Source organism: Crinia signifera, chromosome 4 (genome assembly GCF_055691185.1).
Source record: "Crinia signifera chromosome 4, ASM5569118v1, whole genome shotgun sequence".
Lineage (NCBI taxonomy): Eukaryota > Metazoa > Chordata > Amphibia > Anura > Myobatrachidae > Crinia > Crinia signifera.
Window position 1 is genome coordinate 113,241,708 of NC_139220.1, and position 21,945 is coordinate 113,263,652.

At 44.9% G+C, this 21,945-nt stretch overlaps 1 protein-coding gene across 1 annotated transcript in view; it reads left to right on the forward strand.

Moving 5' to 3' along the window:
- LOC146074317 (stabilin-2-like) overlaps positions 1-21,945 on the forward strand; it is a 227,452-nt gene that overhangs the window by 37,834 nt on the left and 167,673 nt on the right. The window contains exons 7-21 of the mRNA XM_083182260.1: positions 88-207; positions 3,215-3,411; positions 5,267-5,400; positions 5,897-6,027; positions 7,192-7,271; positions 9,216-9,359; positions 10,908-11,051; positions 11,450-11,512; positions 11,677-11,793; positions 12,106-12,159; positions 12,487-12,567; positions 18,644-18,796; positions 20,523-20,585; positions 20,684-20,779; positions 21,426-21,512. Coding sequence (XP_083038386.1) covers positions 88-207; positions 3,215-3,411; positions 5,267-5,400; positions 5,897-6,027; positions 7,192-7,271; positions 9,216-9,359; positions 10,908-11,051; positions 11,450-11,512; positions 11,677-11,793; positions 12,106-12,159; positions 12,487-12,567; positions 18,644-18,796; positions 20,523-20,585; positions 20,684-20,779; positions 21,426-21,512 — 1,664 coding nt within the window. The remainder of the gene's footprint in view (positions 1-87; positions 208-3,214; positions 3,412-5,266; positions 5,401-5,896; positions 6,028-7,191; positions 7,272-9,215; positions 9,360-10,907; positions 11,052-11,449; positions 11,513-11,676; positions 11,794-12,105; positions 12,160-12,486; positions 12,568-18,643; positions 18,797-20,522; positions 20,586-20,683; positions 20,780-21,425; positions 21,513-21,945) is intronic.

The window sequence follows — 21,945 nt, forward strand, 5'->3', positions numbered from 1 at the left end:
ATTTACTTGTCCTTTACAAAGCAGAATGAATTAAATTGGCATGCATTATATATGTCACTTCAATATATGAATTTTTTTTATCATTAGCTTTGCCAGAATGCGTGGCACTGAATTGTAGAGAAAATACCCGCTGTATGACTTCAAGAACAGGTGCTATGGAGTGTCAGTGCATGCCAAATTATGAATTGAAAGGAGCAAAATGTGAACGTAAGTCCAATACTGTCTTCTATCATTGACATTTAAAACCACTTTAACAGCATACCCAAGCGTGCTATGTATATCTTATAAAATGACCCTGTTGTTACGAAAGATACAAATTAGGCTTTTTAGTTGTCAATTATTTTAATGAATAAACATGTAACTGGATGAGTGGCGTAACTATAAAGGGTGTAGGGGATGGAGTTGCTATCGGGCCCGGTGGTTTCGGGGGCCCGGGGGCCTCAGCAGGCATTCCCCTGCACCCTTTTCATTTTTCTCTATTTAAATACTGACTGTCCAGTGCCCCTCCGCGGCGCACTTGCGACACTGCTAGACCTGGTGAGCGGAAAGCCTGCACCGGGTAAGCGGAAGTAGGAGACCCGGCGCAGGGCGAGCAGATGAAGTAGATACGGCGCTGGTTAGCTGAAGTAGGAGACCCAGCACTGGGTAAGAGGAGAGAGGAGACCCGGGGCTGGGTAAGAGGAAGTATGAGACCAGGCGCAGGGAGTGCGGAGGAAGGAGACTGGGTGCCCGGGGAGAGAAGGTGATCCGTCACCAGGTAAGCGGAGAAAGGGGTGAGCAGAAGGAGAATCTACATCTACGCTGGTTATCTACACTTGAAGACCTGGCACTGGTTACCTGCTGCAGGAGATCACACCACAGGAGATGGTACAGGTGCGGCTAATATGTGGGGATTGGGAGGGTTAAAATTATGAGTACGTAACAACCCTGCTCTCCCTTCTACCCACTTCTCCACTACCCCTCTGCGCCTCTACCCCCCTCTCCACCTCTACTCCCCCTCCCCACTTCTACCACCCCTCCGCCTCTTCTCCTCTCTCTGCTTCTACCCCCTTTCCTCCTCTACCCCCCTCTCCTCCCCTACCCTTTTCACCTCTACCCCATCTCCTCCTCTATCCATCCCTCACCCCCTCTGCCACCCTCACCTCCTATATTCCCCCTTTCCTCTTCTACCCCTTCTCTCCTCCTTTACCACCTCTCCTCCTTTATCCCCCACCTCTACTGCCATCTCCTCCTCTTCCCTTCCTCATCTATTTTCCCCTATATACTTTCCTCTATTCCCCTCTATGATTCTCTATCCCTACTCTCCTCCCTCCTCTACCCTGACCCACTCCCGCTGTCCTCCACTACCCCACCCTCTGCTATCCACCTCTTAAATCTTTTTATCACTATCTCTCTGCCCCTAATCTTTCTCCTCTCTCACTCTCCTCCCCACCTCTTTCACCCACACATCCCCCCCTCTCTCTCTCCATCGCTCACTCTGACAGTCTAACTGGTGCTCTCTCTCTCTCCTTGACATGCTTGTTCTCTCACTCAATGTCTCTCCCCAACACCCTCACTCTTTCTCCCCTTTTTCTCTCTCCCTCCCTCTGACATTCTCTCTCACTCCTGCTTGCACCCTTCCCTCTCTCACCCCCCCTCTCTCTCTCTGACACCCTCTTTCTCTCATTCCCTCTTTTGCCACCATGAGGCCCTCTCTCTTTCCCTGACCACCCCTCTCTCCTTCTCTTTATTGTTCCTCTCTCTTTTTCTCTCACTCTTTCTCGGGTACCCTCTTTGGAGTCAATTAGCCTGGGTTGTGGATTACTGCTTGTATTCCAGTAGTGGTGCGAGCAAAGATATGACAAAAATATCTCTGCAATGCTGTTTTGTGCCCTAGCATGGCTCAAACAGCATCATGGCAGGACACTTTAGTTAGAGAAAACAGTTCTCCAACATAACAGAACGCTGATCTAAATAGCCCCATGAGCTTCCTTTGTCTCTCATTCCCCCATACTCTCTTGTTTGCCCACCTAAAGGGAACTGTGGAGACAATGGTGGGAGGGGGCCCTTTCAAGATTTTGCTATGGGGCCCACAAAGTACTAGTTACGCCCCGGAACTGGACAACTGTTAGTGAATTAAAGATTTCAGAAATGTGCTGCTGTCAGTGAGGTGGTGAAACACCACTTTCAATGAAGCGGTAATGTGCCGCTTTGAGTGAGACATGAGTGTACCACTGTCAGTGAGGCAGGGATGTGTTGCTGTCAGTGAGGCAGGGATGTACTGCTCTCAGTGAGGTAGGGATGTGCTGCTGTCAGTGAGGCAGGGTTGGGCTGCTGCCAGTGAGGCAGGGATGTGCTGCTGTCAGTGATGTACTGCTGTCAGTGAAGCAGGGATGTGCTGCTGTCAGTAAGGCAGGGATGTGCTGCTGCTAGTGAGGTAGATTATGGTCCGCTGTCAGTGAGGCAGGGATGTGCTGCTGTCAGTGAGGCAGAGATGGGCCTCACAGTTCCATAACCTATTTTCCTACAAAAATAGCACCCCCATGTAACCCCCATGCAAGTTGCCAGGGGGTTACATGCTCATTGCCACAGGGGGAATACATGCTTGTTGCCCTGGAATCCTCACTTCCAGGTAGTGCTCCGTGCTCTGCGTTCCCCTATCAGGCACTATAGGTGCAAGAGCATCTACAGTACAGGTCTTCAACCTGTGGCCCTCCAGATGTTGTGGAACTACATGTTCCAGCATGCCCTGAGGTTTTTTGGCATGCTCTTATAGGAAAAAATGTGGCAATGCATGTTGGAACATGTAGTTTCACAACATCTGGAGGGCCACAGGTTGAAGACCTATGATCTACAGTATATCATCTTTCTCCATCAGAGTGGTGGCCAACTTTGGAGAGGTGCAGGGTCTCTGTCTATATGCTGACAGAGACTCTGCGCCCCCGTGGCATGCCGCTTCCCCACCCGCACACTGGTCCCGGCTCCTGTCCTCACTCAGGCTTCAGCTCCCAGATTGCACATGTAACATCATAGAGCTAGCAATAACTGCTCAGATACCTCTCACTCCACCACATGAATAACAATCAAGTCGCAATAAGACTGACTAGAGACTGCTATCAAGAATATCAGAAATACGGAAAACTAAATATAAATACTGATATTATTGGTTACATACTTTATATTATTATGTATTAACACATTGATGCTGATGCTGCATAACACCCTTTATTTCCAGCTATTAATCCATGTTTGAAGAAGGCTTGTCATGCAGCAGCTGATTGCACATATATAAGTCCAAATGTACACAAGTGCACATGTAAGGAGGGCTATAAAGGAGATGGTAATGTGTGTTTGCCAGTGAACCCTTGCCAGGAAAATGCTGGAAATTGTCCCACGGCAACAACTGTTTGTAAATATGATGGGCCTGGAAAGGTGAGATTTCATTAATCTACAGTTTATAGTTTCTTAACTGAACCTAATGTTTGGAGGTGGTATATTGCCAGACTTTGCAGCATCTCATCCAACAGGCATTTTGCTTGGGAGTGGTATAGGGTTCTGACAGTCGGGATCCTGACAGTCATTAGCCCGAAGTCGGGATCCCGAATGCCTGGACTCAGACGGCATGGTGAGCGCAACAAAGCCCCTTGCGGGCTCGCTGCGCTTGCCACGCTGCGGTCACGGGGGCTCGCTACACTCTCGCCACCTATTCTATTCTCCCTTTATGCGGGTCGTGGACCCCCACGAGGTAAAATAGCAGGTGGCCATCGGGCACCTGTCTGTCAGCGTTTTGACAGTCGGGATCCCGACGTCGGGTAAATGACTGTCAGTAACCTGACTGTCAGGACTGCGTCCGGCACCCATTTTGCTTTGGGAACTGTGTCAGCACCAGGTGCGTCTCCAGAGGAGGGGCTGCAGCACAGTCCATACTTCAAATAGGGGAGTCACACCACCTGCCAGTGATTCCCGGCTGGAGATGCGTGGCAGTGTTTGGTGTGTCTTCCCTATTTGAATTATGGACTGTGCTGCAGCTCCACCTCTACGGATCACATATTTTGCTCTCGGGTCTGATTAGTGAGTATTATGTTCCTAACAACAGACTGGGAAATGAATTTGACATGAGGAGGCCTTCTGACTTGTCAATGAATATTGGGTCACCCCAGAACACGCATGTACTGTGCTGTTAAGCTGCAATCACAGGCAATTGCAGTTTCAGAACCTTTGGGGTGGCAAAGGGTTGACAGGGGCCATCGACAGTGGGAGTTTGAATATTCCCAGTCTTCTCCATTGGAGATTACAGCTCTCATTCCTGTAAACTCTGGTCTGTTACCCAATTACTGTGGAAGTCTGGGAGGGTAACTAACCTCCACCAAAAGAGTCAAGGGGGCTTGACAGTAAATAGCAGGGATTTCAGATGGTAGATATCTCATTATCCATACTCAAGTAATAAGCTGTTTTCCTTTATTTCCATTAATTATGCCTAAATTTTGAGATAACATGTACCATTTGTCATTCTGCTATGTTTTATGAATATTCTATGGCCACTCCTGTAAACTTCCCTTTACGAGTCTACAACAAACTAATTTGAATTGAGATCAGTCAACTTTACTTAAGGTCAGTGGGGCAGTGGTATTAAGCCTGGTGAAGAGATAAAGTGGAAATAAAGAGGAAGGAGATAACGCACCAGCCAATCAACTCCCAACTGTGATATTCAAACACAGTTCATTGGCTGGTGCTTTATCTCCTTTCACTTTATCTCCACTTTATCTCCATTTTATCTCTTCTTCAGGCTTAATAAATCTGCCCTACTGAAAGAGAATAATTGTAAGTTAAGGCCCCGATACAGCTCCCGGGGAGCTGCAGGCGGAGGGAGCAGGGGGGCGGCGGACACCAGCAAGAGGACCATGGAGCGTCGGATGGCAGCGGATGGGGAATGCCCACAACCAGAGAGCCAATGGCTTCCCATTCATTTGTATGGCTTTTTTTTCATTAAGTGCCCAGCAGCGACTTCTACTGCCCGGCTCCCTGGTTCCCTCCTTCACCCCCTGCTCCCTCCGTCTGGCTCTCTGGTCTCCGGCATCCCCCGCCTGCTGTCATTCCCCGTCCGGCTACTCAACCTTTCAAATTGGAAAAGAGAAGAGCCCTTCAAAATATAAGATTCAAAATGAATCTTATATTACTTGACTGTACTTACACCAAATGTCCTGGTCTCCTGCCAAATATAATTTTCATATTTAGAAGATCAAAGATATTTTTATTTCTGTACTTAACAATTCTCTTTGTGTTCCAGTCTCATTGTGAATGTATAAAAGGATACAATAAATATGAACCTGGAATCGGATGTCACGTGATTGATATTTGTGCAACCAAGAGCAAATGCAGTATACATGCTAACTGCACTACCATTAGACCAGAGACAATGAGGTAAGTGGTTATATTAATGTACCATACAGTATGTGGTATACGGTTGGTAGGTCAACACACCAAATGCATTGGGTCGACCACTGAAAGTCAATATTGCTTATGTAGACACCTTAAATTGGTTGACATGCCTAAGGTCGACGTGGATGGAAGGTTGAGACAAGCATTAGGTTGACAATGGCTAGGTCGACAGTCACAAGGTTGACATGGGTTTATCACTTTATTTTTTGAGCTGACATGTTCCGACAGTGCGATTTCATGCCTTACCATCCACTAGGGCATGGAGGGAGAATAGAATAGTGGCGAGCAGCATGCCGAGCTCTGCGTGGGGACACGGTGCACCAATACGATGTCCATGTTAACCATGCCCAATACATTTCGACATAATGTTGTTTGACCCAATGACCCAATGACCCATACCCCCTATGTAGAATGTGTGTGTGTGTGTGTGTGTGTGTGTACTGACAACGTTCATACTCACCCATGGCCTATTAAACAGATGCACATGCAGGAAGGGATATGTTGGGAACGGCCTTATATGCTATGGAAACATCTTAGAACGTATCAAAGAAATTAATAAAGATCCGGGACAGTGGCAGGGGAAACTTTCTACTGCTATAACCCTGTTTGGTGAGTATCACTGCTGGCTTCATTCATAAAAGTGTATTATCCTAGTTTTTCATGTAAAGGGCCAAGATACAGTATGTTATAATTACATGTTCTAGGGTAAGATGATTCCTGTACCACACAAATAGTCTTCCTCAATGCAATACCATTGCAATGTATTTCAGGGTTGCCTACCGGACCCTCTCCTTCAGGGAGAAAATGCTCTGTTCCTGGGCTTCCCTGGTAATGTATGATTGCCATCAGCTGTGGTGAACTAGGTAATTGATAAGAAAGGTGTTTCACTACAGGTCATTACCAGGGAAGTCCAGGAACAGAGCATTGTCTCCCTGAAGGAGAGGGTCAGGTAGGCAACCATGATGTATTTACAATGGCATGTCAGAAATCGCAATCGCAATTCTATTGTAGCCTGTGCAGCCTGACTGTGGACGCTGATATGGGGCAGCCATTTTTAGGCAAGCAGCGGCTGAATGTGACATCAGGCAGCCACCTGACCCACCCCAAAAAACTGTCCGGACATGCCTGTGTTGTTCGGACTGTGTCCTCACTACGCCACATATAATACATAGCTGCCTACCCTCCTGCATTCTGCAGGAGACTCCCTGAAATATCAGCAATCTCCCTCTCTCCCTCATTAGTCTAGCAATCTCCCTCATTTCACTTAGCCCACATTACACTGTTACATTTTAAGGGGAAAAACGGAATGAAGACAGATATATTTACATTTACAATCATCAGCACCATTTCCCAGCACTTTACCAAGTACAGTAGCTCTTACTAACTGCTTTTGGGCTCCATCTACATCTGGATATAAGTCATTTTAAAAGATTCCTCTCAGATGTAGCAGTACACACCCACGCTTCTAGGTGCCACGTTCACAATCTCTTTTCAAAATCTCTCGATATATAGAACTAGCCACGCCCTTTGGTATGAGCATGACACGTTGCCTCAATGGGGCACTTTGCAAAATTCTATTACCAACTATAATCTCCCTAAAACTAGTTTTCAAAAGTAGGCAAGTATGATATAATAGGAACATGGAGTTTTGCCTGCACACAATATAAGCAGTATAAACCCTGAGATCCCATCCCACTGTATAATTGCCTGTATGACATTAATCTCAGCGAGTAAACAAGCCCATTACTGAATGACCTTTTACTTTTCCCAAAGAGGTATATTCATGGCCACTGACATCACTGGGACCTTTCACTGTTTTGGTACCTATAAACCGAGGCATCAAAGGGAGAGATGTAAGTATTCTCATGAAAGTCTGTTTACAGGTAAACAAGTTATGTATGGTTTGCATGTTATATGCTTAATTCCAACATTCCCAGCTTGATAATCAGGATACACCCAAAGTGCTCCCCATTCCCCCAAACCATGCTAATTGTTATGGGATCACAATCCTTAAGGGCCCCTTGCACTAGAACGATATATCTGATGTTGAAATTGGATGCAATTTCCCTTGACCTCCCCCTAGACCTTCCCGGGAGTGATTGCATCCAATCACTCCATTGTACCATACAATATATCTGATGGGCTGGATTAGGGGCTAGAGGGACTGGAAACTGTCAGTCAAAGAACTCCTTTTTCCATCCGATACTTATAAATCAGAGGTGCGGTCCCCCCCCCCCCCCCCCGGCCGCTCCGCTGCCCCGTCGCCCCGCCGCCTATGTTAACCCCCTCCCCCGCAGTCTTACCTATCGCGCTGGTCCCGGCGGCTCCGTCCGTTCATCTGCTGAGGACCACCACAAAATGGCCGCCCCCGTACAGAAGACAGTTTCAGAGAACTGTTTGCTATAAGGGGGCGGCCATTTTGTTGTGGTCCTCATCAGAAGAACGGAGCCGCCGGGACCAGCAAGATACGTAAGTCTGCGGGGGATTGAGGGGTAGGTAACTATAGCACCTCAGCCCCCTGCGCCCCCACATGCACAGCGCCCCCCCCCCCCCCCGCGGTGGCGGGGGCTGCGGTGCTATAGTTATGCCCCTGGGTGCGGTCCAACTAACCTAGAGGCTCCTATACGACTCTCACGGGACCGTGCATCGCATCGGATCGGATGGAAAACACAAATGATGTGGCACTTTTCAGATGATATATCGACCCGAATGGTTGGAATCTACCAAAATCGTGCAAAAGTGTTCTAATGTAAGGGGGCCTTAAGTTTAAAAATCAGGACTGTTCTATAAAAAAAAAGAGAGAGAGAGAGAGACTGCTGGCATCATCATATGCATCAGCTTGAAGAAGATGAACTATTCTTTGGCGTATGTTTACTAACCCTTTGCACATAATCTAACACGGTGTCCCCTCGGAATAACTTTCTGTATGACTGTACATGTTCCCCTACCTGTTTATATTGTTTATTGTTTATACTGTATGTTGTGTACTTGTTAACCACCTGGCTGCTGCACAGCAAACCGAAAACAAATTCTTAGTATTCCCAAGTATACCTGGCCAATAAAGCTGATTCTGATTCTGAAAGTCAGTGTGTGTGATAAACTCATACAGCCTCAGCCCACAGTCTGCAGCTAAATGTTGTGGGCTGGTGGCAGAGGCGGGACAATAAAAGCAGGGCTACAGTGCTGGTGACGAGTGTCTCTGAATCCTACTTAATCAGGCTGCCTGCATTGTTGCCCCCACTATCCACGTCAGTGTGGAGTTGATTTCACAAAGCATGGCGAGCGCAGCAAGCCACCGAGCCTGAAGCGCGGCAAGCGCACGTGGAAAACCATCCCGAAGCATGGCGAGCGGACGCGGAAAGCACGTCAGGTAATCGGTGTCCCCTCACCACGTTTCGGGATCGATTTCCATGTCGCCACGCTTCGGGCTCGGTGGCTTGCTGCGCTCGCCACGCTTTATAAAATCAACTCCATGCCGACGTGGATAGTGGTGGTATGAACAGGTCAGGGGGACACGTACCGCGTCCGCTCACCACGCTTCAGGCTAACTTGGATAGTGAGGGTGTGCAAGGATTTAATAGCATGCAAATCAGCAGAAAATCGGCCGCAAATCGGCCGCTAAATTGCATCTGATTTTTGCATGCGATTTGTGCCCGATTTGCGGCCGATTTCGTGGGCACTGTGATAATACACAAATACCGTTATATTTGACAAAATGTACTGGTGGTGCAGCATATTATTGTTCTTCTGTGCTGTATGTAAACTCATACTACTATTTGTTTTCTGTTCCATGACAGATAAAGAATCTTATAGCAAACAAAGAAAATGCTGTTTACTTTATCAAACTTCATATGATTGCTGGGCAACTCAATGCTGAAGATTTTAACAGCACTGATTTAATTTATACACTGACAGGAAAATCGGGGGAGGTGATAGACATGGTAAGATTATGTAATCGTTGTCAGCAAGAGAGCTTGCGTTGGTTTTCCAGTTTATTCACCAGACTAAACCATCTTCCATATATCTGTGCTCCCTCACTCTTTATTGTTAATAACCAGAGCATTGTGTGAGTCTGAGCAAATTAACCTGCATCCACTTATAATAACAATATGTCACATATCATTGGCAACATTATTCCAACACCTGCTTCCAGGCCCCATCACCCATGCTGCACTGCCAATGATGAAACCAGTGGTGAGGTATGTTGCAACCATCAATGTCTAGTTATCCTTATGGTAACCGGATGCTGAGAAACTCCTTCTATAAAACATTATTTTCTGCTCTGTTCTCATGTTTGTGCCCTTACAGTAAAATTGGAATATAATTAACATTTATACATACATATAGGACCACAAATAATATACTAAGATTAGAGGTGGGTAATCAACTAAAATTGGAGTATAATGGACACAATTATATATGTTAATACACAGTAAAATTCCTGATAATTAGACCAGTATAATGGGGATAAAATAGCAGACTTGGTGAATTTCATAAACCACAGTAAGCTGGCGTCCCAGCGGGAATGAAAGGGTGGTATTGAAATAGAAGTAAAAATGTCCCTTCAGAGGATTGCCGTTTTAAAGTATACGCAGTGGGCCTTATTTTGGTTCATTCTTTCTGACAAAATCCTTCTTAGATGGACAAAACCATGTGCACTGCAGGGGGGCAGATGTAACATGTGCAGAGAGAATTAGATTTGGGTGAGTAATTTTGTTTATGTGCAGGGAAAATACTGACTGCTTTATTTTTACACTGCAATATAGATCTCACTTTGAAGTAAAACCCCACCCAAATCTAATTCTCTCTGCACAAGTAACACCTGCCCACCTGCAGTGCACATGGTTTTGCCCATCTAAGAAGGATTTTGTCAGAAAGAATGAACCAAAATAAGGCCCAGTGTTAATTATATTCCAATTTTAGTTTATTACCCACCTCTAATCTTAGTAAATTATTTGTGGTCCTATATATATGTGTATAAATGTTAATTATATTCCAATTTTAGTTTATTACCCACCTTATCCTTATATTTAATTTTTGTCTATATAAAGAGTTTTTAATCCATTTACAGCGTGTCCTCTACTCATTGTGCTTGGTGTGCCTCATATATATATTTTTATTGTATCACATTACCCTTCATTACCACTACAGTTCTGAATGACAGCGCAGTGTGTATCTTTCTACATACAATCGTTGTGTGAAGGAAAAATAGCTTTTTCTTCCATCTTCTGAAGTCTGGCAGACTTCTCACTTCTGCAGCAGCCAATCAGAACATCTCTTTTTTTCTAAATATACTCATTAAGAGCTTTTTTTCATTAATTATACACCTTCACTAATTAGCGCCGGGGCTCCTGGGAGATCGGGTTGTCCCCTTTCTCTTAGGAACACAAACTTTTACAATTTTTGCCCTTACAGTACCTTACATTCCACAGTATGGAAATTACTATTCTGTAACTTTAGAATTTAAAACCCTGTTTCACTTTTCCTAGGATAATGAGCTAAAAATCAGGATTCGTGGTAGCAAAAGGAGAGCAAAGATTCTGGAGAAGAATCTAATTGCCGCTAATGGAATCATACATATCATTGATAAGGCGATGGATTTTGTGGAGCCAACCCTTGAGAGCAACACTAAAGTAAGCAACCTGTTCAGTTGTGGATTCAATTACATACTGAGGCAATGATTCACTTATAACAATTGTCTTTAGTTCATGGTTGCTAATATACAAACAAAATATTTTGTGGTATAAATTTTATTTTTTAATAACATCTTACCTCTTCTATATAAATATCACAGCATCTGTGTAATGCCTACTTCCCACATTGTTTATCTGGATCTTACTATAAAAATCATACTGGCAGCTTTCTTATACTGTTGGGATGTTAAAAAAAGAAAAAAAAAACATTTTTTGACTAGACTCCAAAGAATCACAAAGGACAAAATGATTCCATCAGTAATACACTTGTCACACCTACAACTTTCCCATAGAACCATTATGTCAAATGCAAAACCAAATGATGTGTTATTTTTTAGGAGACAATCATGGAAATTTTACACGAAAATGGTAGATACAATCGTTTTAGGTCACTGCTTGAGGTAAGTTATTCCTATTCTATGTTTTATATATATATATATGTATATATATATATGTATATAAATATATATATATATATATATATATATATATATATTATTATTATTTTTTAAATTTGTATTTTAGGTATATATTAGCTTGTGTATCACATATCTTTTTTTAACAGAAATCCAACCTTGGGCCAGATTTAGAGAAAGACGGACCTTACACAGTTTTTGTTCCCAATAATGATGCACTGTCTGGAATGGAAAATGGAACTCTGGACTACTTGCTATCCAATGAGGTCTAATCCTTTATTTCACTACCTCTTCCTGGGCGTGATGTACTAAGCCTTTCAAAGTGATAAAATGGAGAGAGATAACCCTCCAACCAATCAGCACCTACCTATCATTTTTCAAACACAGCCTGATTGGTTGGTTGTTTATCACTCTTCATTTTATCACTTTTCAAGCTTAGTACATCTGGCCCCCTGTCATTATTACACAATGCATATATAACATTGTCCTGGGTATCATATGATGGACAGGGGACATGATATTTTTAGATTATGTGTACTGTTAATGCTTATTATGGTTTGTTTTGTTTATGTGTACAGGGTTCTAGGAAACTTCTGGAACTCATGAGGTACCATATTATTTCATCTGCTGAGGTCAGTTTACTTTTTCATTGTGTCAAACTATATAAAGAAATTCTAGGCTAAATGAGTGATTCATGCTAATGCCAAAATTATATACAGTATTTGGATGTAAAAGATTTTCTTTAACATATAAAGTTGTGAACTCCTGCAAGAGCTGTATAAGACTAGGCCAAACATTGGGGTGTAGCAAGCACAGCAATTCAGAATGGTGTAAAAGCTGATAACTTAATTTACATCCTGTGGTGAACAAAGGTACACATATGGAGGTAAACATTCTTCTATATAATGATTTAAATATTTATTGTAAATCTGTAGTAATCAAAATGTTGTCATCTGCAGCTGGATGTTGCAAACATCATATCATCAACTCACATTATGAGCATGGCAAACCAGCTGATCCAATTTAACACAACCAGTAACGTAAGTAGTAAAATTGTGCTACTCCCTTGTAGCTTTTTATGCCTACTGTAAACTAAACACAGATGAAACATTAGGCCTTTGCTTGAGGTATTTCCGTCCTGCTATGTATTCATTCAATTTGCTATGTATTCATTAGCAAATTAAATAGGTCTACTAGGTATAATATTTTCAGCATTAATCATCTATAAGAGATACATTGGAAAAAATATGGATCATACCAGATGTTTTGGGGGATTTCCCATAAATTGAAGTATCCCCAAAATGTAATACATGGGTTTTACAGCACATATTGGAGTTATCACCTGCAGATGGTCTCCCTCTTTCTAATTGCAGTAACAGTCAACAAAGATTTTTATGGGAAGCTGCTTTATTCTGAGATTTACCAAGCTCTGGAATAAGATTTATTACTAGAGTAACAATTTGTAATCTTATTAACTTTTTTATGAAGACTTTTTGTTGTTGTCACTTCTGAGAATGGTAGTGTCACAAACTTGGGGTGCACTACCACTCGGGGATTGGCTAGACCTGACACAGGGGCGCGGAGTCTAACCGTGCCGGGGGTTTTCTGCCAGTGACCCCTCCAAGCGGGATATGGGCTTCTGCGGCACCCGACACGTCGGTCGCGGCCCCCTGGTCAGGTTCCCCGTATGAGTGGCGGTAGCTTGTGAAATATGGAAGCGTGGTCGTCTAGCCGAGTTGGTATCAGTGCGGGCAAGTAGGAACACAAGGGAAAGGCAAAGGAGTATCCAAGGACAGGCCGGGTCATACACTGGAAGCACAGTTCGAGGTACACTGGGATAAGGCTGAAGAATAGTCAAACGGCAAGCTGGGTCATACACAGAGTCACTGGATACGGTACCAAAGGATCAGGCAGGAGAATAGTCAGGAAGCAAGCCGGGGTCAAATATGGTAATCAGGAAACTGGTAATATACTAAGCACAAGGACGCTGGAGCTGGTGTGAACCTATACTCTGGCAGCTTCTGTCTCCCAGAGGCTGCCCTTTATAGGAAGCACAGGGAACCCACAGGTGAACTAATCAATGGGCTGAGCATGCTCAGTTTACACTGAACTCCCCTGCAGGAGAGTTACCCAGGTGTAACTAATTAGCTGAGCTCAGATCTCACAGCACAGTTCAACTATACAGAGCTGTCAGCAGCAAGGACTCCTCCAGGTGCTGTAATTAGCAAAGCTCAGGCCACACAGACTTTCCTTGCAGCATGGAGCAGGCTGAACAGACAGGGGAAGCCACAAACCAGGTAAGAAACAAACAATAACTGAATGTTGTGACATTACCCTCCCCTCTAGGGGTGGGCTCCGAACACCCCACATGGATACTTTCAAGGTCGCCTGTGGTGCTTCTTCTTTTTCTTAGAAGAACACTTAGATCCCTTAAAGGCTGGTGACACCTCTGGCTCTTCAAAGTGGGCTCTGGCCAACACTAGACCACCCAAAAAAGGAGCAGCATCGTGTTCAGAATCATAATCTGAGTTGGAGTCTAGTTCTGGGGTGCAAATCAAAGATTTTTTAGCGGATGATTCTTTGAGACCATGAAGTGCTAAAGAGCCGACACGGATGCCCCTAACTATTGAGTTCTTCGATTCAGATCTTGGCAAAAAAAAATTTGCAGAAGCTCTAGTACTCTCGGTATGCCGTCTAGATGACCCATGGTTTTGAAGAGGCATAGGCAGACTTTTAGCCAGGGAGGACGAAGGAGTCTTAGATTCAAATTTCTCGATCACAGCCCTGGAGAATGATATCAGATCTTGCAGTCGAGGATCATTGGCTTCAACAAGTGGATTGACCCATTTTAGTGCTTCTCCCCGGAAGGATAAGATCATAAATCTTACAATATTTGCCATATTGACTCTGGAAGATGGATCATGATTCATGGCATCTAAGTAGTGATCCGCTAAAGCCTGGTAATGGGCAAGGTTCCCATCAAAACAAATATCTTCAGAAGACTCTTCAGCTGGCTTTTGTGTACTAGCCAACCCTGGTGGGACCTTAGACACAATGGATGTCTCTTGAACTTGAGGCACTGCTGAAGCCTTATGGATGTCCAGTACAGTAGACATCGGTACTCTAGAAATTTTTTCTTGGCTGACATGTTTAGGCCCAGGGGTCATGAAAGCAGACCTGGAGACCGCAGAGGTAATGGAGACAGGCCCGGAGGCAACGGATGCACACCTGGAGACCATGGAGGCAATGGAGACAGGCCCGGAGGCCACGGAGGAAGGCCCGGAGGACAAGGAAGCGGACCCGGAGACCACGGAGGCAGGCCCGGAGACCATGGAGGTAGGCCCGGAGGCCGCGGAGACTGGCCCGGAGGCCGCGGAGACTGGCCCGGAGGCCGCGGAGACTGGCCCGGAGGCCGCGGAGACTGGCCCGGAGGCTGTGGAGACTGGCCCGGAGGCCGCGGAGACAGGCCCGGAGGCCATGGAAGTGGACCTGGAGACCACAGAGGCAGGCCCGGAGACCACAGAGGCAGGCCCGGAGGCCACGGGGACTGGGCCGGAGGCCAAGGAGATTTTCCCGGAGGCCACAGAGACTGGCCCGGAGGCCACGACACACAAGTCCTCATGCCCGGAGGCAAGGGCAGATGGGTCCTCATGCCCGGAGGCAAGGGCAGATGGATCTCCACCAGGAGTGACAGACCTGGAACCCCCACCTGGGGTGAGTGACTCGGAACCCCCACCTGGGGTAAATGACTCGGAACCCCCACCTGGGGTGACGGGCTCGGAACCCCCTTCTGGGGTGACAGACTCGGAACCCCCTTCTGGGGTGACAGACTCGGAACCCCCTTCTGGGGTGACAGACTCGGAACCCCCTTCTGGGGTGACAGACTCGGAACCCCCACTTGGGGTGACAGACTCGGAACCCCCACTTGGGGTGACAGACTCGGAACCCCCACTTGGGGTGACAGACTCGGAACCCCCACTTGGGGTGACAGACTCGGAACCCCCACTTGGGGTGACAGACTCGGAACCCCCACTTGGGGTGATGTAAGCCCCTTCTTGAGGCAAAGTGCTCAGTGGCCCAACCTGGGAAGCCACACTCAGAGACCCTTCCTGGGGTGTGGCTACCAGAGGATCCTTTTGGGGTGCAACTCTCGGAGATTCCTCTTGGGGTAGTGTACTCAGAGGCCCTTTTTGGGGTACCAGTTTCAGAGACCCCTCTTGGGGTGCAGTGCTCGGGAAACCCTCCTGGGGCGCAATGCTCAGAGACCCTGTTTGGGGTGTGGTACTCTGAGACCCTGCTTGGAGTCTGACAGTCTGAGACCCCTCCTGGTGCACGACACTCTGAACCCCGTTCTGCGGCTTGAGAATTTGAGAACCCTCTTGGGAAATTACCCTCCGAGACCCCTTCTAAGGAAAAAGACTCTGTATCCCTTCTTGGGGCTCGCCATTCTGAGACCCCTCTCGGAACTCGACACTGTGAGAGTCCACTTGGGGTGAAACACTTTGATGCCCCTCTTCAGGCAAGACACTAGGAAGCTCCTCCTGGAGCACAATAATCGGAAGCCCCTCCTTGGGCAGGACACTAGGAAGCTCCTCCTGGAGCACAATACTCGGAAGCCCCTCCTTGGGCTGGACTAACAGAACCCCCTTCTGGGGCTGGCTGGACAGAACCCCATCCTTGGGTTTGATACTCAGACTCCCCTCCTGGGGCTTGTGAATATGAACTCCCTCCTGGGGCTGGATGGACAGGACCCCCTCCTGGGGTTGGACTGATGGGACCCCCTCTTGGGGTTGGACACCCGGACTCCCCTCTCGGAACTTGACACTCGGGTTCGCTTCTTACGGCTTGACCGAAAATGTACTGCTTTTAGGTAAAAAGATTTTAGTTCTTGGACCCCAGTGATAGCCTTGAAACTCTTCCTGAGCGGGCACAGAAGCAACAACCTTATTCCTGGCCTCTCGGAGGGAGCAATCCCCAATCAAATAAAAAACATAAATTTAAGGACCTGCGTCGCTGGCGTTCCTCACCTGACAACTGGGGACGAGGCCGACTCACGTACTTGTCCTTTAAGGGCACAGATGTATTTGCCAATGGGGTACCCGGAGTGGAATCTGAGGGTCTTGCAGGCACCAAGCCCACAGTAGACTCGCCGAGCAGTTTGGTGACAAGGGTGAGGACGTTAGACAGCAGCTCCTGTAACTGCTGTATTAGCAGGCGAGGCACCCTAATGAACTCCGGATCAGAAATCACTGGTGTTGGAGAGGGTGGAACGAGGTCCAATTGCTGCTGCAGAGTTTGCAAGCTTTGCATAATCAGAGCTTGGTGCTGTCCTTGCTTGTCAACCCGGACCAGCAAGTGTTCCAGGAGTTCTTTATGAGACATGCCACTAACAGCATCCATATTCCAGTTGGGCCAGAGTATTCTGTCACAAACTTGGGGTGCACTACCACTCGGGGATTGGCTAGACCTGACACAGGGGCGCGGAGTCTAACCGTGCCGGGGGTTTTCTGCCAGTGACCCCTCCAAGCGGGATATGGGCTTCTGCGGCACCCGACACGTCGGTCGCGGCCCCCTGGTCAGGTTCCCCGTATGAGTGGCGGTAGCTTGTGAAATATGGAAGCGTGGTCGTCTAGCCGAGTTGGTATCAGTGCGGGCAAGTAGGAACACAAGGGAAAGGCAAAGGAGTATCCAAGGACAGGCCGGGTCATACACTGGAAGCACAGTTCGAGGTACACTGGGATAAGGCTGAAGAATAGTCAAACGGCAAGCTGGGTCATACACAGAGTCACTGGATACGGTACCAAAGGATCAGGCAGGAGAATAGTCAGGAAGCAAGCCGGGGTCAAATATGGTAATCAGGAAACTGGTAATATACTAAGCACAAGGACGCTGGAGCTGGTGTGAACCTATACTCTGGCAGCTTCTGTCTCCCAGAGGCTGCCCTTTATAGGAAGCACAGGGAACCCACAGGTGAACTAATCAATGGGCTGAGCATGCTCAGTTTACACTGAACTCCCCTGCAGGAGAGTTACCCAGGTGTAACTAATTAGCTGAGCTCAGATCTCACAGCACAGTTCAACTATACAGAGCTGTCAGCAGCAAGGACTCCTCCAGGTGCTGTAATTAGCAAAGCTCAGGCCACACAGACTTTCCTTGCAGCATGGAGCAGGCTGAACAGACAGGGGAAGCCACAAACCAGGTAAGAAACAAACAATAACTGAATGTTGTGACAGGTAGCCCCTGGAGTCAATGCTTGACCCACAGTCAGATGTTTTGACCTTGAAGCACCTTTGGGAACAAATGTAAAATCATGACGCTGTCTCTTCTAATTTGGGAGTCACATTACTGAAATATAATTATATCAGTTTATTGTTTCTGTGGTAGTGTAGCGGGATGCTGAGAGTGGGTGGTAGATTTCAGAATGTGCAGGTGTGGCGTAACCTTGGCTTACAATAGCGACAGGATGGGATGATACACAAGCATACAGTAGTTGACGACTTCTAAGCTGCCCTTTCCTGGGAAATACAGGGCGGGGACGGGGCTGGGCCATGGGCAGACCTACCCAAATTACATTTGGAGGTGTAGCCACTAGATTTGTGGCTACCATGATTGTTTCATGATTGTTTCCACGGAAATTTGCCGGTGACGTGGGTGCCGGGAGCAAGAAACTGACGTCACCAGATGTCAGCTGCCCGCCCTCTTCCCGTACAGGGGTGCCAAAGATCTGAGACATCAGAGAGTGTCCTAGATCTGCGAGTGTTAGTGAAATCCCGACCATCGAATGATTTCTGCCCGAACGCAATCTGCAAATGGATGTTTATGCAAAACTACCATTTGCATGCGTGTGGGGAGATTCGCGGTGCGTTCGGACCTCCGTGCGTGCAGCGTTTAGATTACCTGCAAAGCTGCATTTTGCAGCTTTGCGGGTTAATCAGAATGAGGGCCATTATGTATAAAGAATGTCAAGATGATAGATTGTACATGATTCCAAACTTGTATTTGTGTTGTACAGTTATAATAACTCATTTATATTAAGTTATTAAATATCTGAGCATGAGAAATAAATGTTATAATATTTATTGGATGTGTCATCAATCTGCTTAAATTAATTTAAAGGGACAAATTCTAGTCAATGGAGAAGAGGTTGAAGAAGCTGATGTTGCAGCAAAAAATGGTCGAATTTATACTCTGGATGGTGTTCTTATCCCGCCATCTATATTGCCCATCCTGCCACACCGATGTGATGAGATCAAACATGAGCTAAAACTTGTAAGTAGATCATTGTTAGTTTTAGCCAAGCACATGCAGGAGCTAGCCTAAATATTCTGTGGCTAATAAATAAGAAATATTTCTCATAATAAAGTTACCTGGTCACTTCATTAATAATTAGTTAGTACGTCTCTGTGTGCCTTATTCACTTCCACGTAAGCTGCCATCAAGACATTTTTTGTCTATCTCCGGTAGCACTCTAGGTTTTTATGGAACCAATCCAGCCACTATTCTGTAAAAAAATATTAATGCTTGCATGGAATACATCCTATATAATCAAAGGCTAACATGGCTCCTCACCTCTAAGGAGGGAATTCAAGTGTTTTGCACCACCAGCGTCCTCTAGGTGGCATCCAACAGAGCAATTTGAATATTTTGATGAAGTCTAAACTACCTAGCAGAAGCTAAACTAGTCCAACTTATAAATTAGACTATGGTAATTCACATGAAATGTAGGCTTTTTTTCATGCAATTGCGGTGATCAATTGCATAAAAAGCATTCAAATTACATGTGATTGACAGCAGGTCTGATCCACATCACAACTGAGCCTGCGAGTCAAACCGGCTGCAGAAGCAATCTGCAAAAAGACCACGTGCAATATTTTGCATGCAGTCCTAATGTGTTTATTGTACAAATGGGGTAATCTTTCAAATCAAGTGTGATTCTTTTTCTATCTCAATGAGGTATTTAACCAACTGTCCTACATTTAAACCTTGAAATTGCTCCAAAACTGCTTAATTGATAAATTCGTACAAATGTACATCATTACAACAATAAACAGTTGAAAAAACATGCATTTTAAGTTCTAACAATATGGGGGAAATTTGTTTGGGAAAACCAAACCGAGGCACCCCTGCAATTATGTTGCAACATATTTTAGAGATATAGGGGGAAATTTGCTAAAGGAAATTTGTAAAAAATAGGTGTATTTGTATCCAGAAATACACTTATTTTGACATTTACTATCCCGAAAATACGGCAATTCGTAGTCGTATTGATGTGCTATCAATACAAATATGAAATGCCGTATTTTCAGGATAGTAAATGTCAAAAATAAGTGTCTTTCTGGATACAAATACACCTATTTTTTACAAATTTCCTTTAGTAAATTTCCCCCTATATCTCTAAAATATGTTGCAACATAATTGTAAGTAAATATAGTCAAAGAAGGCGATTTATCCTATATACTGTGAATACAGGATGGTACTACACATTGTATACCATAACCGGACATCAAAGTGGCAAGGTTGTAAGATAGGGTTGTGCAGTAAAGTATGTACAAGATTTAACCCTTTGAGTGCCAACATCTCTGTGAGAGATGCGCAAAATATCCACTAAAAATGCCAGCGTCGCTCACATTTGGTATATAAATTCAAAAAAAAAAGTTGTGTAAAAAAATATTATATTTCCTATATAAGGTAAACACTACAGGTAATTATGATGAATAAAAATATTTGCTGGCCAATTTTCACACCTATTTTCACAAATTCCCTTGGCACTCAAAGAGTTAACTCATCGATTTCACCTGCAGGCAATAGGCATTAATCACACTGAATGTTAGTTCTGTGGAGGCAAGGTTGCTCACAGGGGGATGCCTTGCTTATGTATTCTCATCCAAACTTGGTAAATGTTGGAAAATGTGCTACCATTGTTCCGATTGTTATTTGACTGACTCTGTTTAGAACAGAACTTCTGCATAAACCTCACCAGACTCTATTTTATTAGGGCAAATGTGTATCCTGTGGATTGGTCCTCCTAAGTACATGCCCACAAGGATCAGAAAATACAGTAAGAACTTCTACATTTTGTTTCATTTTCTAAGTGTGTTAAGGGTTTTGGATCTGCAAAAGATGAATTAATACAATACACATCTCTTTTTATTCTAGTCTCTTTTCGCATTTAAGTGTGCATACTGGAATTCTGTTATGGGCAGTGATTATCCCAGAGCTGGGTGTTCTAGGTACTGCAATCACACTATTACCGTAAGTGTCTCCCTTTAAGAAATTAAACATGCACAAACATTTAAGGAATACTGATTACACCGGGTTATGTGGAGTTGTATGGATGGAAAAATCTACAGTGTCTAGGTCAACCTTTAATGTGTTCATCTTTTTCATGTTGACCTGTCAATCTAGACCAGTGGTTCCCAAACTTTTTTGCATCATGGCCCGCTAGATTATCAGAATATTTGTCAAGGCATCCCTAGGTGCAAAGTTTGCTACCGAGAATTTCAGAAAACAATATTAAATTATATAAGTTGTGCTTATATGTCATCCTTAGGTCCAGTTATGTAGTGAGGGACATAATTCACTTCTGTTTATCCACATATTTAAAAACTGGAAGCCACAAGCACTGATTTTGCCTAATACATTGACCATAAATCATTTGATTTGGTTCAGAAAACCAAACCGAGGCACCCCTGCAAGTGCTCCGAGGCACCACAGGGAGCATAGGCGCACAGTTTGGGAACCACTGACCTAGACACTGAAAACCTTGCATGAGCAGATACAATTTATTATATTTTCGCACCACATATGTGAGCCATATATCTTAATGTGAGGTAATATTATTGCATTGATAGGATAATGTTGTGCCAATTTCACTTTTTATATTGTAACTGTCTTGCAGGTGCCCAAGTGTTGCAAAGGGTTTTATGGCCCAGAATGCAGACCATGTCCCGGGGGCTTTACTAATGCTTGCTCTGGAAATGGAGAGGTACAGTAACTATATTTTATATATCAAAAAGTGTGACTCAAGTCTCCAATAACACAAGCCCGGTATTGCTAATTACCTATGGCTGTAGTGATAATGTAATTATAGCAACTTAACACAGTAACAAATAAAAAGGCATCTCCAACTATGTGGTATATACTGTATATACTAAAGCTTCTAAAAAGGAAAAATAGTGATGTTACCCACCAATCAGATTATTTCTATAACTTTGTAGGACGCAACAGAGAAATGATAAACAGAATCTGATTGGTTGCTATTTTAAGAAGCATTAGTCAGACCTCTGACTTTCACTTAGGCTATTGCTTAAAAGGCCATTAAACGCAAATGTATTTTGAGTAGGTGTTTCCCTGCATACACCTTTCGGATTAAAAAGGATTTTGGGATTTTGTACATGGGTTTTTTTTTAATACAATTT